The sequence below is a fragment of the Zootoca vivipara genome, chromosome 2, assembly GCF_963506605.1.
Source record: "Zootoca vivipara chromosome 2, rZooViv1.1, whole genome shotgun sequence".
NCBI lineage: Eukaryota > Metazoa > Chordata > Lepidosauria > Squamata > Lacertidae > Zootoca > Zootoca vivipara.
The window spans coordinates 17,646,580-17,667,807 of NC_083277.1; the positions used below are offsets into that span (position 1 = coordinate 17,646,580).

Genomic DNA, 21,228 nt, shown 5'->3' on the forward strand with positions numbered 1-21,228 from the left:
CGATATTCTAATTTTCCAAGCTTCACCTGTGTATGTATATATATGTGTGTGTGTGTGTCACATATATGGGACCTTAGGTTGAATGGTTTTTTGTTGGCATCTGTCTGTCTCGGGAGACAATGGAGGAGTGCGCTTTTTGGGGTGAAGTCAAACCATTAGAGAATCACAGCACCTGCTGTGGCCGTAGAGGCCGATACAGGAGAGACATGTTTTGTTGCAGCTGGGGCAGATGAAGGCATCTGGTTGTGTTGCTGCAGATGCACCATGGCATTTCTTCTCTTTGTACTTGCCCCAGTGGTCATCATTCCTCCTCTGGTCACTGCTACGGATACACAACCTGTCTGTCTCCAGGCACATTTTTACAATGATGAATGGCCTGGAGAACGTGGATAGGGAAAAGTTGGTGGCAGCGTCTTCTATGATCTCAGATGCACCTCTTGGGGAACACAAAAGACATAATAAAACAGGAGCAAAACAGACCCCTCCCACAATCTATCTGAGTGGGTGGGAGCCAACATACATAAACCTACAGGCAATTTCTTCAATGTATGGTTCCTATATGCCGGTTCTACTGTGGGATCCATACGCAGGAAGTTGTAAGCTCCATGCTGGAGAATGACTTACTAGGATAGGTTAAAAGAATAGGCTGGTGTTTGAAATAACCCCCAGCCATTGGCTAAGCTGCTGCAACATCACGGAATGTTGTCGAGTATTCTTAAGTGCAGAAGAGGAAGTGATAGTTACATACTGTTGACAAATCACCTGGGAAGGAAATGAAAATAGATTGGGCTGGAAGAAAACTCTCCGCGTATGTGTGTGTTGAAAAGAGGGTTGGCGGGGTTAGAACTGGGGAGTGGAAGGGAGCCCAGAGGACGGGAGGATAAAGGGCAGGGTGGCTGAAAGATGGAGACAAAAGCAAGCAATAATGAATAAGAGCGCAATGGGTCAGTGCACCTGGGTGTTAACCAGAAGGTCGGTGTTTCGAGCCCACCCAGAGATGGCTGTGGGCTGGATTCCTGCATTGCAGGGGGGTGGGCTAGATGACCCATGGGGTACCTTCCAACTCTTATGAGTTTGTGCTGGGGGGGGGGGCAAGAAGAAGACTCTGGGAGGCAGGGTTGAGTAAATTGCTGTGGATGAGAAGGAGGATGGACAAGGCAGGAAAACGGGTTCTGGGATGGTCTGTCTCAGGAGTTAGCAAACTTTTTCAGCAGGGGGCCGGTCCACTGTCCCCTCAGACCTTGTGGGGGGGGCAGACTATATTTTGAGGGTGGGAGATTGAATTCCTATGCCCCACAAATAACCCAGAGACGCATTTTAAATAAAAGGACACATTTTACTCATGTAAAAACATGCTGATTCCCGAACTGTCCGTGGGCCAGATTTAGCAGGTGATTGGGCCGGATCCGGCCCCCGGACCTTAGTTTGCCTACCCATGGCCTTTCTGCAAGCTTCTGGTTAGGGGTGGTGCTACGTCAGAGAAGTGGTAGATTTGTCCTTTGCAAAAGGGTTTGGAGGTGGCAGCGGTGAAGAGACCTTGTCAGACGGGTCTGCCTGGATGGGTCTGTTTGCGTGAAGAGGGCTCTTGTTGACACACCCGCCTCTTCTTTGAGAATGGCCTGGAGCATCTTTTGTTTTGTGGGATGCAAGAACCAGCTGTTCCTACCTAGACACATTATAACAAACAGCCTCCACACTGGGGGGCGCCTGTGAACCATGCAGACCCAAACAACCCCACCCTCCTTCCTTGGTATCATTTACTGGTATCTTCTAAGCATTTCTGCGTAAGCATTTCTGTACTGAAAATTCAGACAAAAAGCTTCACATCCCCCACGGCTGCCAGATGAACATGGCACTACAAGACCCATCATCCCTAAGGTAGGTGGTGTTGAAGTCCAGTAACACCCCGAAGCCTACAGGTAGGGGAGAATTCCTCTCCCATGAGTGATGGGATGATTGGTGGGAGAATTTGTCTCGGAGCTAAACATTTATCGCCTGCTACTCCTGTCAAAGGCACAGCTACTGCAGCCAGTTGAAAGCCACACGGGAGTGTGGTGTGTTGCTTGGCATCTGTGAGCTTTGGGAGACTTGAAAAGAAGAGACTTGAGAAGGAGATAGGATAGCCCATCTTCCAGTATCACAAGGCCTGTCACATGAAAGATGGAGCAAGCTCGTTCTTTCCTCTCCGGAGGGCAGGATTTGAACCAATGGCTTCAAGTTACAAGAAAAAAGATTCCGACTAAACATCAGAATGGTCAGAGCTGTTCAAAAGTGGAATGGACTCTTTTTTCAGGTGGTGGACTTACCTTCCTTGAAGGTTTTTAAAGCAGAGGTTGGATGGCCATCCATCATGCATATACAGTTGAACCTTGGATCCCAAATGCCTTGTGAGTTGAACGTTTTGGCTCCTGAACGCCGCAAACCTGGAAGTGAGTGTTCTGGTATGTGAACGTTCTTTGGAACCCAAACGCCTGACGCAACTTATGCAACTTCCAGTTGGCTACAGAAACTTCCTGCAGCCAATCGGAAACCGCACCTTGGTTTTCAAACGTTTTGGAAATCGAATGGACTTCCAGAACGGATTCCTTTCAACTTCCGAGGCACCACTGTACTTTAGTTCAGAATCCAGCATTGGAGAGGGTTGGATATTTAGATTACCTTCCAGTTGTCTTCCATCTCGCCAATTTTATGATTCTATGGAAGAGTGTACCTTGGGGGGTAAAGTCAAACCGCTGGAGAGTCACAGCGCCTGCTGTGGCTGTAGAGACTGATGTAGGAGAGACATGTTTTGTTGAAGGTGGGGCAGATGAAGGTATCCAGTTGTGCCGCTGCAGATGCCCCATGGCGTTTCTTCTCTCTGGGCTCCTCCCAGCAGTCATTCCTCCTCTGGTCACTGCTGTGGATGCCTGACCCATGGTGACAGGGCACAGTCATGATGCCTAAGTGTAGCAGGAAGAACTGCATCGCAGGCAGGGCCGGATTTAGGTCTGATGAGGCCCTAAGCTACTGAAGGCCCTAAGCTACTTTATATGTCCAGCCGTCCTTTGTCAACAACAAAGGGTCACTGTTTTTGGTGTTGAATATACCGTATGCTATAAGGTAATTTGTGGGACGCGGGTGGCGCTGTGGGTTAAGCCACAGAGCCTAGGGCTTGCCGCTCAGAAGGTCGGCGGTTCGAATCCCTGTGAGGGGGTTGCTCGGTCCCTGCTCCTGCCAACCTAGCAGTTCGAAAGCACCTCAAAGTGCAAGTAGATAAAAAGGTACCGCTACAGTGGGAAGGTAGGCATTTCCGTGTGCTGCTCTGGTTCGCCGGAAGCAACTTTGTCATGCTGGCCACATGACCTGGAAGCTATACGCCGGCTCCCTCGGCCAATAACGCGAGATGAGCGCCGCAACCCCAGAGTCAGTGATGACTGGACCTAATGGTCAGGGGTCCCTTTACCTTATAAGGTAATTTATGGACCTAACAGGTATCTAAAGCCATTTGCACATGTTGCCATGCAACCAGTCCATGCAGAATGTAGGCACCCTATATCTAGAAAGAGCAAACCTGTGATATTTTAGGGAGCAGGCTAGCTTACTATATGTAGCTTTTATTTGTTTTTTATCTTATATTTTGGAAATGTACACCCAGGGTGTTTTTTTTTTTTTGGCCCCCAAGAGAGTGGGGCCCTAAGCTATAGCTTAGATTTATAGGTAAATCCGGCACTGATCGCAGGCACAGTCTTGGTGAAGAAGCCGACCCAGAATAACAACTCCCAGAAGCAGGCGGGCTTTAGGACCCTGAGGGGAGCTGACACGTAAGAGATCTTCGGGCGCAGCCGCCACAGGAAGAGGATCTCCTCGGCCCCGTGGCTCTCGGAGGAGGGTGTGCTGCCGATCCTGGATTCGTGTCTCTTCTTGCACGCTGCACGCGCGTTTCCTGCGTGCATTTGCAGAATCCGCGAGACCTCCAGGAAGTGGGGGATCCCAGGAGATCCCAGTCTTCTCTGCTGCTTACAAGGCGGAGGAATCGTGCGGGGGGTGGGCGGATTTAAGAAACCCAACTTTGCCCGGAGAGCCGAGCCGATCCTGGGGGTGAATCTGAGATCTTTTCATCTCCCAGATGGAGCGACCAGGATGATTCCTGTGGTCCGCAGCTTGCGATAAAGGAGCCTGGCGCCTCCCTGAATGCAAACGGGAGGATGGGATAAGGAAGACGCCGACAAGGCTGGATCAAGTGGGAATCCGTAGGCGGAAGGTGGCTCGAGATCTGGATGGTTTGCAGTAGATCGGCAAGGGCTTCCAGCGCTCGGTCGTCCCATCAGCAGTGAAGAAATGATATTCTCCACCTAAACATAAATTCCTGAACTGCGGGGGGGAGGGGGATTCCTGCGTTAAATTCAGCTCCGGCTCAATTCCTTTCTGGCCCTGGAAATAAATTATTGCTGCTCAGAACACAAGGTAACTCCACCGGCGCCCTTAAGCCGCTTTGGATTATAGCTCCCATTGTCCCTGACCTTTGGGAATGCAGGCTGGGTCGTAGTTTGAAGTATCAGAAGCCCCACACTGGCTGCCCCTGCCCTAGAGCAAGGTTTCCCAAACTTTGGTCTGCAGCTGTTTCTGGACTACAATTCCCATCACCCCGACCCCTGGTCCTGCTAGCTAAGGATGATGGGAGTTGTAGTCCCAAAAAAACCAACCACAGTTGGCGACCCACCTTTGGGAAAACCCCGCCCTGGAGGCATGCCTTTTGCATCTGGCTCTGGTTGGAAGCTCTTGGTCTTCTAGGTAAAAATAAATAGGATATTAGACAAACCGGAAGACTGACTGCCTCTGATTTAGCTATATATTGTCTGCAGCTGCAGCCAGTGGCAAGTCTCCAAAGTCCTGGCACTGTGGGACTCCAGTTCCCATCAGCCACAGGCAACGTAGCCAGTGACCAGGGACGGTGGACGTTGTTGCCCCCAGCTATCCTCCCCCCTCATCCCTGCCATAGCCAGGTCCCAAGCCTTCTCAGGCTAGCGGCCTGAAATCCTGAGGTCCCTGGGATTAAACCTAAGACCTCCTCCACCGCAGAGGAGTGGCCACCTTCCCCAATCCCAGCCCAATCCTGTGCATGTTTCTTTTGGAGCAAGTGCCAATGAGTTCAGCGAGACTGACTTCCCAGGAAGCTTGTTTAAGGGTCGCTATTTTAAGTTGGCAGCCGCCTGCACAATTTCCTAGAAATGGGTCCAACACAGACTTCTTCTGCACTATACCATTACTGTAAACCAGCGTCATGACACTTGAAAGGCTGTGGTTTACCCCCAAGAATGCTGGGAACTGGAAACAGTGTTGTTTAACCCCAGGGAACTCTGGGAATAATGTCTCTGCAGGTGGAATAGGGGTCTTCTACCTGCCTCACTAGGGACGCAGGTGGCGCTATGGTCTAAACCAGAGCCTAGGGCTTGCCGATCAGAAGGTCGCCGGTTCAAATCCCCATGAGGGGGTGAGCTCCCGTTGCTCGGTCCCTGCTCCTGCCAACCTAGCAGTTCGAAAGCACGTCAAAGTGCAAGTAGATAAATAGGTACCGCTCCGGTGGGAAGGTAAGTGCCGTTTCTGTGCACTGCTCTGGTTCGCCAGAAGCGTCTGTCATGCTGGCCACATGACCCGGAAACTGTACGCCGGCTCCCTTGGCCAATAAAGTGAGATGAGCGTCGCAAGCCCAGAGTCGTCCGCGACTGGACTTAACGGTCACGGGTCCCTTTACCTGCCTCACTAAGCCAATGGCTCATCCAATGGCCTGTGGGGAGGTTTGCCAGCAGGCTGGAGCACAACAGTTGCCCCGCTGCACTTCCCAGTGACTGGTAGTCAGAGGCATGCAATGACACTCGGCACCTTTAACAAACTACATTTCCCAGAATTCTTCGGGGGGAAGCCATTAATCTTTTTTTGAACGGAATGATACTGCTTTAAATGTACAGTACAGATGGGGATGTGGTGTTGCTGTGGGGTCTGGTGGGCATTAAAATAGCGGATAAACCACAATGCCTGGCACTGTTCAGAGCGCTGGGTAGATCTGCTCTGATGCCCAAGGATGTGAGGCACATTGCCCCTGCTCAGTATGGTCATACAGAGTATGTGAGTGTCTCCAGTCTCTTGATGATTTTGGTTCCATTTTTCTGGAGCTTTTTCAGCTCTACCAGGAAACCAAGCTGTAATTCCTGCATTCGAATCATAGAGTTGGAAAGGGACCACACGGGTCATCTAGTCCAACCCCCTGCAATGCAGGATTCTTTTGCTCGAACCCACGACCCTGAGATTGAGAATCTCATGCTCCACCAACTGGATGACGTTTGAGGTCCCTTCCAACTCTACAATCCTATGAAAATCTGTTCCAGACCCTACTCTGCTCAGCACATGCTTGGATGATTATCATCTTTTTTATTTATTATTATTATTATTATTATTATTATTATTATTATTATTATTATTGATACACCAAAAGGGGGGGGGACAAAAATACAAATCTAAACAGTGATAAAGACAGTATGAATTACAAATCAATAAAGCAAAAAGTGGTCCTTGAACTATAGACCCGACCTCCCGTCTATTCCTTATTTCAGTTATATATTACAGTATTTGTTGCCAGTACCCACTTTTATCATAGATTAACTAATTATTGGTTTATCTTAGGTCTCATATCTTTCTTAAAGCTACTACTGAAATTATTCAGATGCTGGGAGGATGATTATAATCTTTGGAGCTTCTCATCTTGTAAAGGCAGCATCTTGGCGCAGTAGGAGCGGCAGGCCTTGTTGGGATCTGCCAGCCCCTGGCGGTTGCCTTTGTTCTGGCTTCTCTTTCCTGATTAGGTTCTCCTTTCTTAAAGCCTAAGGTGAGGTTGAGGATGGAGAGAGAAGATGAAACGTGGAACCTCCAGGACCCTGAGAAAGAGGAGATGCCAAGGAATAGCAGCTCAGGTAAGGACTCGGACAGAAAAACTAAACAGAAGAGTATTTCAATGGCAACCATGTGAGTCATAAGTTTGATTTCATCAGGTGGGAGGTGGATGTGCTTTGCTGGCTTTTGCATCCCTTCTGTCTGGTGTGCTTTTGAAGTACAGTCGTACCTCGGAAGTCGAACAGAATCCGCTCCATAAGTCAGTTCGACTTCCAAAACGTTTGAAAACCAAGGCGTGGCTTCCAGTTGGCTGCAGGAAGCTCCTGCCGCCAATCAGAAGCCGCGTCGGACGTTCGGGTTCCAAAGAATGTTTGCAATCCGGAACTATCACTTCCGGGTTTGCAGCGTTCGGGAGGCGTTCAGAAGGCGTTCGTCAACCAAGGTATGACTGTATATCTAAACTAGGTATCCTCTGCCCACAATAAGTTGCTCGTTTCACAAAGCAGGAGAATAAGCTAGCGTTTTTGTTTATATTTGTAACTCTCGCATAGCTATTGAGAGACTTAAAAGATGCGTGCCTAGGTACATGTTCATAGAATTAAAAGAGGGTAGGGATTTTTTCTTTCTTTTTTTAGTTTATTAGATTTGAGAATGAGGGTGTGTGACCAAGAAGAGCCTTCAAGGGCTGCTGTGAAGGGTGTGCATGCGAAACTGATAAACAAGGCAGTTTCCACTTCCTTCTCAGGCTTCCAAGAACATACCAGTCCGGCCCTAGCTTGTGCAAACTCTTGTAGTGCAAACTCTGGGATGTTTTCAGCTTTTGAGAGATTAAACCAACATGTCAAGGTCGGTTTTTACTCTCAACGGCTGGCAAAACACAAAAGAATTTCAGCATTTCCTGCTACAAGCAGGAAATCTCTCTCTTTTTAATTCTATCCTATTCAATGTAAAACAACAACAAAATCCTGGACCTACAGAAGTAGCCTGGCCTTTTCCATGACTGCAAGTTTCAAACGTGGAAATTCTCCTTGTACAGGAGGAAGCATTCAAATATTTGGGAGGGAGGGCAGGATCCAGGGCCTGAGCTTAACTGGGGGGGAAATTGAGATAGGGCTGAAAAGTAGAAGCATAGCTGGATGGCACTGTGCTACAGTTAGAAAATTGGGGGGGGGCAGCAGGGGACAAAGAAGGGAGAGTGGTGGATAGGTGGCAAAAGAGTGGGAATAGGGTGAGGAGCAACAATAGGTTATTTTCTGATTGATTAAGATCAGGCATCCCCAGACTTCGGCCCTCCAGATGTTTTGGACTAAATAAATTTAAGGAACTGCAGAAAGAGGGAAAAGGAAGTCGAGTTTTGAAATGTTAGAAGAATTGTAAAATTATTGAAATGTCAAAAACTGAAAATCATTTTTTAAAAACCATGCACTGCGTGAAAAAAACCCTTTCTTTTAGAGGCCCCACCTAATCAGCAGGATAAGGTCCAGTTGTAGAATGAGGCATAGCTGCCAAGTTTTCCCTTTTCTCGCGAGGAAGCCTATTCAGCATAAGGGAAAATCCCTTAAAATAAGGGATAACTTGGCAGCTATGGAATGAGGTGACCATTTCTATTGAGTTGCAATATAAATAATAATAATATAAATAAAAATAATAATATAAATAAACAAATGCCACTGAACACTGAACCTGGCCTAAAATGCAAGTAAAGTCCATTTCTGGAAATGAGGAGGTCTGTAGCTTAGCCAGAGAGAGGCTACTTGGCCTGTACCTTCAGCCTCAAGCATCTCCTGCTCAGGCCAAAGCTGGTGTGAGGCTCTTCCCCACTGAGGCTCCTGGGACCCACTGCCTAAAAGACATGGAGCTCCATCGCCAGAATCTCCCCTAGTACAAAACAGCTAATTCCTGGTGTTCCCAAAACAGTCTCTCTTGTCTTTCCTCTTCTCCAGAAAGCGATCAGATGGTGTCAGCAGCTCTCGCCGCCGCCACAGCTGCCGTGGCTGCCATCACGACCGTCGTGGGGGTCCAGTCGCGCATCTTTGCACGGCTGGCAACACGCCGGAAGCTTCTGCCGCGAGGGCGCGACGACCTGGCCGAGCTGGAGGAGATGGTGGAGAACGCTGCATCGGTGCGCCTCCGAGCGGTGGTGGAGTCGAGCATCGACTCTCTGAAGGCTATGATGTGCTCGTGCCTCTTCCAGTCGCCGGCTGTCCTGGCTGGCCTGATTGACGAGCTCTACATCATGGAGAGGGCCTTCTGGGTGCAGCCGGGCCGCTCCGAATGGTGGGAGAAAGTGGTCCTGCCCCACTGGGACGACCATCTCTGGCGAGAGAACTTCCGGATGAGCAGGAGGACCTTCACGGAGCTGTGCGATCGGCTGAGGCCCGTCCTCGAGCGGCAGACCACCAACATGCGCGCTCCGATCACCGTCGAGAAGCAGCTGGCCATCGCCGTCTGGAAGCTGGCCACCCCGGATAGCTATCGCTCGGTGGCCGAGTGCTTTGGGGTGGGCCGCTCCACGGTCTCCAGGATCGTCATGGAAGTCTGCCAAGCGCTCTACGACGTCTACCACCACGTGGTCCAGCTGGCCGGTGCCCAGGAGGTGATGAAAGGCTTCGCTGCCAAGGGCTTCCCTCACTGCATCGGGGTCCTCGACGCCACCCACATCCCCATCATCGCCCCGGCGCACAGAGCCACCGAGTACATCAACAGCAAAGGCTACTACTCCATGGTCCTGCAGGTTCTGGTGGACCACAGAGGCAGGTTCACGGACGTCTATGCAGGGCGCTCCGGGAAGCTTCCCGGCGCCCGGATTTTCCGTGGGTCGCCCATCTTCCGCGCCATGAACCAAGGCACATTTGGTCCCAGCGTGACCATGGACATGGGGGGCGAGCAGCTGAAGCCGGTGATCCTCGGAGACCCCGCTTACCCGCTGCTGGCCTGGCTGATGACTCCGTACGGCGGGCACTTGGATGCCCGCCAACAGTGGTTCAACAACGCCCTCGCCAGCTGCCACGCGGTGGCAGAGTCCGCCTTCGAGCGCCTTCGGGGCCGCTGGCGCTGCCTGCTCTCCCGCCTGGACGTGAGGGAGCGCTACGCCCCCCGGGTCATTGTGGCCTGCTGCATCCTGCACAACATTTGCGAGACCAGAGGGGAGCCTCTCCAGGAAGGCTGGCAGGAAGTGGTCAGATCCGTCTCGCGGTCTTACCAGCAGCCAGAAAGGCAGCCAGTGTACGCAGCCAACCCCCGAGCGCGGGAGATCAGGGATCTTTTGAGCACGTACATGGAAAGGAAAGAGCAGGGGAAGTCGGACTGAATCTGTTGCTTTCCCCTAAAGGAACCCTCATGGCAGGTCTTGGGAAGAACGGGCCTTCTCTGCAGTGGCTCCCCGTCTGTGGAATGCTCTCCCCAGGGAAGTTCGCCTGCCGCCTTCATTATACACTTTTAGGCGCCAGCCAAAATTGTTCCTTTTGTTGACCTGATCAACATACTTATACCCTTTTAAAATGCAACTCTTTTTTGGGCGGGTGTTATTGGGTCATTGTTTTTATTTTGATTTTATATATTGTGATCTTTGCTGTGAGACCTCCGGGCATAGGGCGGTATATAAATTCAATAAATAAATAAGAAAGAAAGAAATAAGAAGAGACCCTCTCTTCTGTCCCCATATGAAATAAAAATAAATAGCCTCTTTTGACGTCAGCTATGAAATATGTGGGTCCCGGCTGGCTCTTATGTAGAGGGAAAGGATGTCATAGCATAATGGCTGAACACCTGTGCTACAAATTTGAGAGTTGCCCTCTCCTCTCTTGTAATGAGTCCACTCAGGTAACCTAGACAAGCTTCTCTCTCTCTCTCTCTCTCTCTCTCTCTCTCTCTCTCTCTCTCCCTCCCTCCCTCCCTCCCTCCCTCCCTCTCTGTCACCTCTGCTATTTGCAGCCTGCCTTGCAGGCTTGTTGTAAGAATTGCAAATGTATGTGAAAGGTTTGAATACGAGTACAGTGGCACTTTGGTTCTCAAACTTAATCAATTCTGGAAGTCAGTTCCAAAACCAAAGCGTCCCAAAACCAAGGTGTGCTTTCCCCTATAAAATAATGCAAAACGGATTAATCTGCTCCAAACAACCCCTAAAACAGCAATTTAACATTAATTTTACTATCTAATGAGACCATTGATCCATAAATGAAAGCAAGAACCAATGCAGTGTACTATAAAATAAATAAGACAGTATTGTAGATGATAAAAATTTAAAAATAAAAAATTATTACCTGCACTGATGATAGTCATTGTTTGGATGGGTTTGGTTTTTTTAAAAAATCCATTTCCGCAGTCACACAATCAATCAATCAATCAATCAATCAGTAGCTGAACTGGGTTCCACATAGTCACAAAAACAAATTAACTGAAAATGCCTCAAAAACAAAAATGCAAAATAAATTGCAAAACAAAAGCGCCAAACTTAATCTGTTCCGAAAGTCCGTTTGACTTCTGAAATGTTTAAAAACCAAGGTGCAGCTTCTTATTGGTGCCCCGAAACAATAGCCGAGAGCAACATCAGATGTTCAGCTTCCGAAAAACATTCGAAAACTGGAACACTTCCGGGTTTTCAGCGTTTGGGAACCAAGGTACCACTGTACAGCATGGATATTCCTATAATTATACAAAGCTGACAAGAGGAAGCAAATTGGGGGGAGGGAGGGGGGAGGGCAAGCAATCTGTGGCAATCGATGCCCCCCTCGATATTCCCAAAGTAACTTCACCTGCAATTGTCAAAACTTTTTTCCACAGGTAGACACTGTGCCACCAATTGCAGAGGCCCGTGTGGCAGGAACAAGTCTGTTTAATTAGGGGTTGGATGAGATTAACTTCACATATACCCAATATGTATTACCTCACCATTATCAATTATGTTTAAAGTAAAAATTAAGTTCAATTGACTCATTTTCTCCTCCCTTAGCCCACTCCCCACCACACATAAAAATTAATGTGGGGACCCTAATATTCCAACCTACCTCGCAGTGTCATTAGAATTTCTAAGAGAACGTATCAGTGTGTTTTCAGCAATCTGTTGTTGTCGTTTAGTCATTTAGTCGTGTCCGACTCTTTGTGACCCCATGGACCAGAGCACGCCAGGCACTCCTGTCTTGCACTACCTCCCGCAGTTTGGTCAAACTCATGTTCGTAGCTTCGAGAACACTGTCCAACCATCTCGTCCTCTGTCGTCCCCTTCTCCTTGTGCCAACATCAGGGTCTTTTCCAGGGAGTCTTCTATTCTCATGAGGTGACCAAAGTATTGGAGCCTCAGCCTCAGGATCTGTCCTTCCAGTGAGCACTCGGGGCTGATTTCCTTCAGAATTGATAGGTTTGATCTTCTTGCAGTCCATGGGACTCTCAAGAGTCTCCTCCAGCACCATAATTCAAAAGCATTAATTCTTCGGCGATCAGTCTTCTTTATGGTCCAGCTCTCACTTCCATACATCACTACTGGGAAAACCATAGCTTTAACTACCGTATATCGACCTTTGTCGGCAAGTGATGTCTCTGCTTTTTAAGATGCCGTCTAGGTTTGTCATTTCTTTTCTCCCAAGAAGCAGGCATCTTTTAATTTATTGACTGCTGTCACCATCTGCAGTGATCATGGAGCCCAAGCAATCTGTAGTGCTGTATAAATGTTTAGAGTTATCATTATTAAAATCTACTCAAGGTTGTGAGCTCTCGTTGCCCAAGACTCCATTCCTTTGAGGGCTCCAAGTGTCTGGAACTAAGGAGGCAGAACATTTATACCTCTCCCCGTACTGGAATTTGCTGGAAAGAAATCCCATCGAGGTAAAGTAACATCTTCCCCACATCTCCCTTAAAAGAGGCGCTCCTTATGATCATTTTGAAAAAAGGGGGGGGGGAACGAGGGGAAAGCTGTAGTGGATGTATGGAAAATACGGGAAGGAGAAAAGGCAGAGGGGCAGTGTGGTGTAGTGGTTAGAGTGCTGGGCTAGGACCTGGGAAGCCAGGGTTCAAATCCCCACTCAGCCATTTAACTCGGGGGGGGGGGAGGTCGGACCTTGAGGTAGACTAAGCTATGCTGACACCTAGATAGGGTTGCTGCATTTGGTCAGCTTTTCCATCTGAGATTGAGCTGAGGACCATTGTACAGAAGCTGCTGCTTTTCAGCATGGTAATGCAGAGATGGGAAAGCCATACCTATTGGATTTTTTTGCCTGTGGAGGAGCTAATTCAGAGACTTAATCTTCACTTATTTATCTGCATTATTATTATTATTATTATTATTATTATTATTATTATTTATATACAACCCTTCAATCAGAAGACCACAGACACTTTACACCACACAACTACATAACATAATATCAATGCAACGTAGAAATCAAAACAGTTATATTAATACATTTATAACGGTAATATTTGCATATATTACCTGATTTGCCATAGAGGCTGCTGCTTCCCTGTCTTCTACCATCCACCTTGTTTATTAGGATTGTTTGCTGTTCAGCGAAAGACACCTGCCTGCTCCTGTCCCTTTAAAGCGGCCTGGTGTGCAGAAACCAGCAAATGAAGCTTTTCATGGTATGAGGATGAAACATCATCTCCTGCTCATTGCTGCAGATCAACAACAAAAGTGAAAGCTGTGGCCACTGGGATTGTGACTCTGCCTTACAGCAAGCAGGTGACACACCCGTGTCCTGAATAGGTGTCTTGTTTTAAGGTGCGGCAATCAACTCTGTGCAAGGTCTTTGCAAGCGGTTGTAGACAAAACAGTGGAAGCTCCATTGTGTAGATCAGTAAGTGCCCATGGCTAGGAGTCCGTCTACGTCAGGACCTCTTGGCCTCTATGGGATGTGGGCTAGATCAGCTTTCGCCAACCTGGTGCCCTCCAGAGGCTTTAGCTGATGGGAGCTACAGCCCCCAAACATCTGGAGGGCTCACCAGATTGGTGAAAGTTGATCTAGTCCACATCCCAGGGTGAGGCCACCAGTCCAATCTGCCTAGAGATTCTTAAGGAGCCTGTGATTCTGGACTGCAGGTGCAATTTTTAAAACTGCTTGTATTATCTGGTGCTGGCAAGGCTCTTTCAACCTTTCCAAAGAGATACTTCTGCCTTTTGGCCACTAGGTGGCAACCACATACACATTTCTTGCAGTATTTCCATACTACTGTACAGTATAGGAAAGGCTTGACCTGTTGGGTTTCTGCCAGCCACACAGCTGTTAGAGGCTAAAGATCCCTGGCCACGTGCCCAAAGGCTAAATTGTGCTTTTGCTAGTACTACTACTACTACTACTACTAAATAATAATAATAATAATAATAATAATAATAATAATAATATTTTTTATTATTTATACCCCAACCACCTGGCTGCATTTCCCCAGCCACTCTGAAAATCTCCCAGAAGAATAGTAAAAATACAATAAAACATCAAACATTAAAAACTTCCCTAAACAGGACTGCCTTCAGATGTCTTCTAAAAGTCAGGTACTGTAGTTGTTTATTTCCTTGACATCTAAAGGGAGGGTGTTCCACAGGGAGGAAGTGACTACTAAGAAGGCCCTCTTTCCATTCTTCATCCTGCTGAGATATGGAGCCCAGATGAAATTATGTACCGGTACTTAAAGGTCTGGACTGGCAACCGACTTACTAGAGAGGCTAGCCAGTCTAGTTAAGTTTTAGAGTTACGCTGTTTACTGGGTAATGTTTTCATAGGATTGTATATAAATCTCAAAAGTTGTACATTTTCCTCCAAAGCTAAAAATTAATAAAGTACTGAAATATTTCTGAGCTGTTGTGTTTTCTTATGCCACTAGACCCCCCCCAGGGGTGGGGAAGAGATGAAACCACTGACAAGTACAGGGTGAGTCCTTTAAAAGGGGCCCCGTGGATACAGAGTACACATGTTCCACGGGGCCTCCTTAAAAAGACTCACCCTGTATAAGATACATGGCTTCTCCTAGACAGAGGTGAAGCTTGTCAGTTCTACTTTGGTGAATGTTTGGATTCTCACAGAATGCTGATCCAAAACAGTGACCTGAGGCTGGGGGCAGGGAAATCGATAACACTTGTTCAACCTGTGTATTTGTTACCAGAAGAGCTTGTCTTTCCCCACAATACCCTCTTAGTTTACTCCAAGCTGTCACTGTTTCAGCAACCTGCAAAAGGGGTGGGTTGGGTTGAGAGGCCTTGCTGCTGCTGCTGCTGCTGCTGCTGCTGCTGCTGCTGCTGCTGCTGCTGCTGCTGCTGCTGCTACAAAGTGAGTCAGAACCCTTTTCAAATCCCCCAAGTGTACAGTTGGACAATAGCGCAGGGCACTGGAGGCAGTGCCTTTTGGTGCAAGTTGGTATACAAAATAGTTGGAAAGCTGCTAGTATAACTGACTGCAGGCTGTATCCGACCATACAGCTAGCTTCACCAGTTAGATAAGAAATCATCAGATAGTGACCCATTTTTGAGTTATGCAACAGTTTTCCTAAAACATGGGGTGCTGGTGCTCATATGGATGTATGGTGCATGCAAGCATTGGTCCCCAATATTGCTAATGAGTCACAAAAAGTTGGGATTTAAGTGTCTAACCAAAGCAAGGGATGCGACCAGCTTAAATGTGATTTTATATCCTAAAATGACCCTGAAACCTAATTTCCCAGGAGTCTTAAAAATCAACGGGCCAATTGTCCAAGTTAACACCTGAATTTATTTACGATAGTGGTTTCGTTCTTCTAGGAGCGTCGTGGGTGGCTCTGAAAAGAGCCTTTGGGTCTGGGTATTTGGTCGCCCTGGGCAGGACTATTTTGCCATTTGCTCTTTACTGAACTGCAACGGGCGCGGTGCTGGCCTTAAGGGCCACTTTGGTGCCTTTGGCCGCCTTGGTCAGGGGCTTGGACGCGGCCTTGGCGCTGGCCGCGCTATGCAGAGCTTCGGTCTTCTTGGGCAGCAAGACGGCGTGGATGTTGGGCAAGACTCCGCCCTGCGCGATGGTCACTCCGCCCAGCAGCTTGTTCAACTCCTCGTCGTTGCGCACCGCCAGCTGCAGGTGCCGAGGGACGATGCGGCTCTTCTTGTTGTCCCTGGCTGCGTTGCCGGCCAGCTCCAGGATTTCTGCACTGAGGTACTCGAGCACAGCGGCCAAATAAACGGGCGCTCCGCCGCCGATGCGCTCGGCGTAGTTTCCCTTGCGCAACAGCCGATGGACTCTGCCCACGGGAAACTGCAGGCCGGCCCTGGAAGAGCGGGACTTGGCCTTGGCCCGCGCCTTGCCGCCTGTCTTGCCGCGACCGGACATCTTCAAAACCTCCTGACTTCTATCTCGACCAAAGAACGAAAGGAATGCAGGTGCTTGGAGTGCTTGGAGCCTTTTATACGTTTCTTGACCTAGCTGCGATTGGTCGAAGACGAACAGGCCAATAAAAGAAAGGATTCTATTTCTAAACCAATGGGCGACGAGTGCGCGCGGGTGTGGTCCTGGGAGAGGGGAACGGTATATATTTATTGTAGAAGAAAAGAACAAATACTGTCTATCTCTGCTTTCTGTTCACCCGACCCTTCCCGTACAGTTTTCTAATGGAAATATTGATGCTCGTGGGTTGTTGTGTTTTTTGGGGTTTTTTTACCCATACGATGTTTTGTGAGAACGGGATATTTTGCTAGTTTCTCCCGTCTATACAGTTTCTAGCAGATTCCTTTGCTTCTACATTTCCAGCGCGTGAAAGCTACAACGGTCCGCCAAGAAACCTGTTACGCAGTTTACGTTAGACAATTCCCTGCGATACTTCGTAAAAGTGCACCTCTAACCTCTAGTCTAGGACTAAACAGGCCCAGGCTGCGGTAGAGAAAGCAGAGGGGGGCGGGGTTTGATGCTCCTGAGCAGTTGGCGGAAATGGCTGCCAAGCGCTTCAGATTTTCCCGCCTTTTCCCCTCCCCGGCACCTCGCTCGCCTGCCTGAGGGAAATGTTGAGCCGCTCAAAAAGACACTTATTAGAGACGTTGTAAATGTAATTAGTCTTGACGTTCACATAGACAAAAGAAGGTTACCAATACCAACAAATAACATCTCATTTTAATCTTTTCGTTTAAAATATAATCCCTGTGCGACATAGTTACCTTTCATGAACTCAAATTATATTTCAAAAACTGTTGGTTTTCCGTAATAATTACCCATATGTATAATCTTATAAGGGGATGAGGAGCCACCTTCTCCTCACAGCAGTCTTCATGGCAACTTTTTTTTATAAAAAAACAACTAAGAAGTATATTCCGGCAGCAGCTTTTTTTGCACTGTAGTCCCACATTTATCTTACATTTTTTTAATTTACAGATGTTAAGGATTTACAGATTGTGTGTCCTCTTACCTGTGAGTAAGCCACTGAATATAGTGGGACACACATAGGATATACCACTTCTTCCAGGTATCCGAGGAAATAGGAACATCATACTGAACTGCGTTTGTGTTATATTTTGGGTGCAGTGCTTCATTTTTAGATTTGATTCTATTTTTAAAAATGTGCACAGAAATATTCTGGGCATTTGTATTAGGTGGCAAATAAATTGAAATAATAATAATATTACTCTGTATGTATATAGTGCTTCTGATTTGGTTATCTCACAAGCGCAGCCTTAAATTGTTCCTGGTTAGTTCACTGAGAGTCTGAAACCTGGAAAAAGACTTCAGATCTATGTCATTTTATTCATTCATTCATTCATTCATTTGATTTATATACTGCCCTTCATCATAAGATCTAAAGGCGGTTCTTGCCAACTAATGTCAGAGAGGCAGATTGAGCATGATTTTTGTTAATTTCTGTAGCAGTCAAAGGTTTTACAGTAGCAGCAAAACAATTTTAGGAATTTCTGCATTCACTTCACATCAGGACCGGACTGAGATGTCATCCACTGTATTTTCCAGACAATTCCAACATTTTTTGTCGTTTAGTCGTGTCCGATTCTTCGTGACCCCATGGACCATAGCACGCCAGGCACTCCTGTCTTCCACTGCCTCCCGCAGTTTGGTCAGACTCATGTTCATAGCTTCGAGAACACTGTCCAACCATCTCGTCCTCTGTCGTCCCCTTCTCCCCAAACCCAACATCTGGGTCTTTATTAGCCATCGCCATAAAGAGTCCCTAGCTATTATTGTATTCATATTACTATCCACTATCAAGTCTATTTCATGTACCAATTGCCAAATCCGCACAATACCATAGAACCACAGAACATCCTGGCTTCCTTTCACCTTTCAATCATCCCTTTTTTTTTGTAAACATTTTTGACACCACACAAAATCCTTCTTCTGTTCCTGGATGTTCAAATTAACGCCTGAAGTTTTGTTGGCAGATTCCGCCCCGCCCCCCTTTGGTACTTATCCCGTCCTTTACTCAGTGGGAACAGTCTGGCTTAAATACATGCATGCATTGACCTTTGTTACTAACTTTTAGACCAATCTGCAGAACCTACTTTTTAAAAATCCAATGTGTATTAATCATCAGGATGAATAGTAAACAGAAACCGGAGTTTGTGTATGTGCATAAAAAGGCTGACATCAAGGCACCTTTCCCCGCCTCTCCCTTCGCCTTTGCTGTTGTTACAGAAGAGCTTTGTAAACACAGCTTGTCCCTTCGTTTTGTGACATTTTGGCTTCTCCTAATAAATGCATTGTGGAATCATGCACTGAAACGTGCAAAGCTGTGGCAAAACAAAATCAATTTCAAAGAATCCACGATCCCCGCGTCCATACCACACATACCAGATGACGCATCTCAAGTATGTTCTCGCTAGGGAAACTTTTTTTTGTTTTGCTCAGACGTCTTTTGCATTGGTAGTCGCAGTTATAAATTGCCTCCAGGTTTTATTTTATCTTTCCTTTCCTGATTCCACTTTGGTACGCAAATATATTTGCCCTTCAAACAGCGCGGGGAACACAAGATTGATCGGAGTAAAGATAATAATCTCCTATCTGAGATTATAAATCACTGCGAACCACCTCCAGTGCGCGGAAGCAAGAAGAAACAGAAAATTAAAAGGATTGGTTTGGGTTGCTGCGTGAAAACAGCCAATGAGGCAGTCTACATTAAATATATTATAAATTAATATGATATCCAGCTTTCACGCGTTGGAAATGTATAACCAAAGGAATCGGTTAGAACCTCTATACACAGGGGAAACTTGCAAAATAGGCCCGTTCTCACAAAACATCGTAGGGGTAAAAACAAAAACAAAAAACAACCCACGAGCATCAATATTTCCATTAGAAACCATTCGGGAAGGGTCTAACGAATAGAAAGCAGAGAGAGACAGTATTTGTCCTTTCTTCTACAATAAATATATACCGTTCCCCTCTCCCAGGACCACACCCGCGCGCACTCGTCTCCCATTGGTTTAGAAATAGAATCCTTTTTTCTATTGGCCTGTATGTCGTCGGCCAATCGCAGCTAGGTCAAGAAACGTATAAAAGGCTCCAAGCACTCCAAGCACCTGCATTCCTTTCGTTCTTTGGTCGAGATAGAAGTCAGGAGGTTTTGAAGATGTCTGGTCGCGGCAAGACAGGTGGCAAGGCGCGAGCCAAGGCAAAGTCCCGCTCTTCCAGAGCCGGCCTGCAGTTTCCCGTGGGCAGAGTCCATCGGCTGCTGCGCAAGGGAAACTACGCCGAGCGCATCGGCGGCGGAGCGCCCGTTTATTTGGCCGCTGTGCTCGAGTACCTCAGCGCAGAGATCCTAGAGCTGGCCGGCAACGCAGCCAGGGACAACAAGAAGAGCCGCATCATCCCGCGCCACTTGCAGCTGGCGGTACGCAACGACGAGGAGTTGAACAAACTGCTGGGCGGAGTGACCATAGCGCAGGGCGGAGTCTTGCCCAACATCCACGCCGTCTTGCTGCCCAAGAAGACCGAAGCTCTGCATAGCGCGGCCAGCGCCAAGGCTGCGCCCAAGCCCCTGACCAAGACCGCCAAAGGCACCAAAGTGGCCCCCAAGCCCAGCACCGCGCCCGTTGCGGTGTAGTGAGGCCAAAAGGCCAAATAGCCCGGACCAGGGCCGCTGACAAAATACCCAGACCCAAAGGCTCTTTTCAGAGCCACCCACAACGCTCCTAGAAGAACGGAAGCACTACCGCCGAAAATATAATTAAACCTCTCCGCTCGCTCGGACACTTCCCCCATTGCTTCGAAAACGCCTCCCAAATGTTGGCTGAGGCTCCCTGTCATTTTACGCCTTTCTTAAAAACACCTTAAGGCTGCTGCTGCTGGTCACAAATTTATACACACACACCCCTGCTTGGTCGGCATACTTTAATCCCATGCGAATGGAAATCCAACTTTTCATCTGACTGCCCGCTTGCACAGAAGATTATTACATCTTATTGAGTCCATGACAGCTATTTTCTGCTGGCATCCAGAATACATCAGTATGAGCAATAGGACCCCATGTTCTGTGAAAAGCAATGCATAACCCCAATCGGGCACTAAACAACCCAATCCCCTAAATTTGCAGCCTGTAGCCAGGAATACTTAGTAGCTTTCCAACTTTTCATTTTGTATACCAACCTCGCAAAAATACACTGGCAATACACTGGCTCCAGTGTTCTGCCCTGTTTTTCCACTTGCGGTTCGAGGACCCGCCCCCCCGCAAGAAATAAAGACACAGTGACACGTGGTATTAAGGTTAATGGGTAGAATAAGGCCACAACTTTATTGGTTAAAGCAAGTGAGTGGTATTGGCTTAGGCATTGGACTCCCTAGCAAGCGTGACTCCACCCCGCTCGGCGGGGGGTCATATCAGGTTAACACCCCAAGGAGCCTGTTGATGCAAATACAACTGAAAGCTCCCCCTGGTGCCACCGGGGTCATGCCATGGCCCTAGCCACCCGCAGGGCGTAGGACGGGATCCACGACCGCTGGATCCCTTAAGGCACGGGTGTCAAACACAAGGCCCGGGGGCCAAATCCGGCCCGCCAGACCTCGTCATGTGGCCCGCCGAGCGCCCCAGCCAGCGGGACCCAGCAGTGGGACCTTGCTGCTGAAGCGCCGCGCCGACAAACAGCTGGGGCCGGGGGGGGGGGGGTAGAAAGGCAGCTGGAGCAGCGCTGCGTAGAGTGCCCCGAGCCACAGCAGGAGAAGGAGGAGGCAGCTTGCCGGGTCGGTGCCCGGCAGCGCCGCACGGAGAGTCCCGAGCCTCTGCGACACAGCAGTGCTCTGTAGCACTTTGAATCCTCCTCCTCCTGCCACGGCTCGGCGCCTGGAAACAGCTGCTGCTGCTGCTGAAGCACAGACAAAGCACCCAGCAGTGCCGCGTGGAGGAGGAGGAGGATTCAAAGTGCTACAGAGCACTGCTGCGTCCCAGAGGCTCGGGACTCTCCGCACGGCGCTGCCGGGCACC

At 48.2% G+C, this 21,228-nt stretch overlaps 3 protein-coding genes across 3 annotated transcripts; 2 read left to right on the forward strand and 1 right to left on the reverse strand.

The window, feature by feature from the left end:
- Window positions 1–3,288: 3,288 nt before the first annotated feature.
- On the forward strand, window positions 3,289–12,901 carry LOC118080949 (uncharacterized). Its single transcript, XM_035107002.2, has 3 exons — window positions 3,289–4,443; window positions 6,854–6,944; window positions 8,808–12,901. Exons 2-3 carry the CDS (start codon window positions 6,872–6,874, stop codon window positions 10,172–10,174), a joined length of 1,440 nt encoding a protein of 479 aa, XP_034962893.1. The 5' UTR covers window positions 3,289–4,443; window positions 6,854–6,871; the 3' UTR covers window positions 10,175–12,901.
- Window positions 12,902–15,668: 2,767 nt separating this feature from the next.
- LOC118080947 (histone H2A-like) lies at window positions 15,669–16,145 on the reverse strand. Its single transcript, XM_035106999.1, has one exon. It carries the CDS (start codon window positions 16,143–16,145, stop codon window positions 15,669–15,671), a length of 477 nt encoding a protein of 158 aa, XP_034962890.1.
- Window positions 16,146–19,380: 3,235 nt separating this feature from the next.
- LOC118080948 (histone H2A-like) lies at window positions 19,381–19,854 on the forward strand. The gene has a single exon (XM_035107000.2). The coding sequence runs from the start codon at window positions 19,381–19,383 to the stop codon at window positions 19,852–19,854; it is 474 nt and encodes a 157-aa protein (XP_034962891.1).
- The last annotated feature ends 1,374 nt before the right edge of the window (window positions 19,855–21,228 follow it).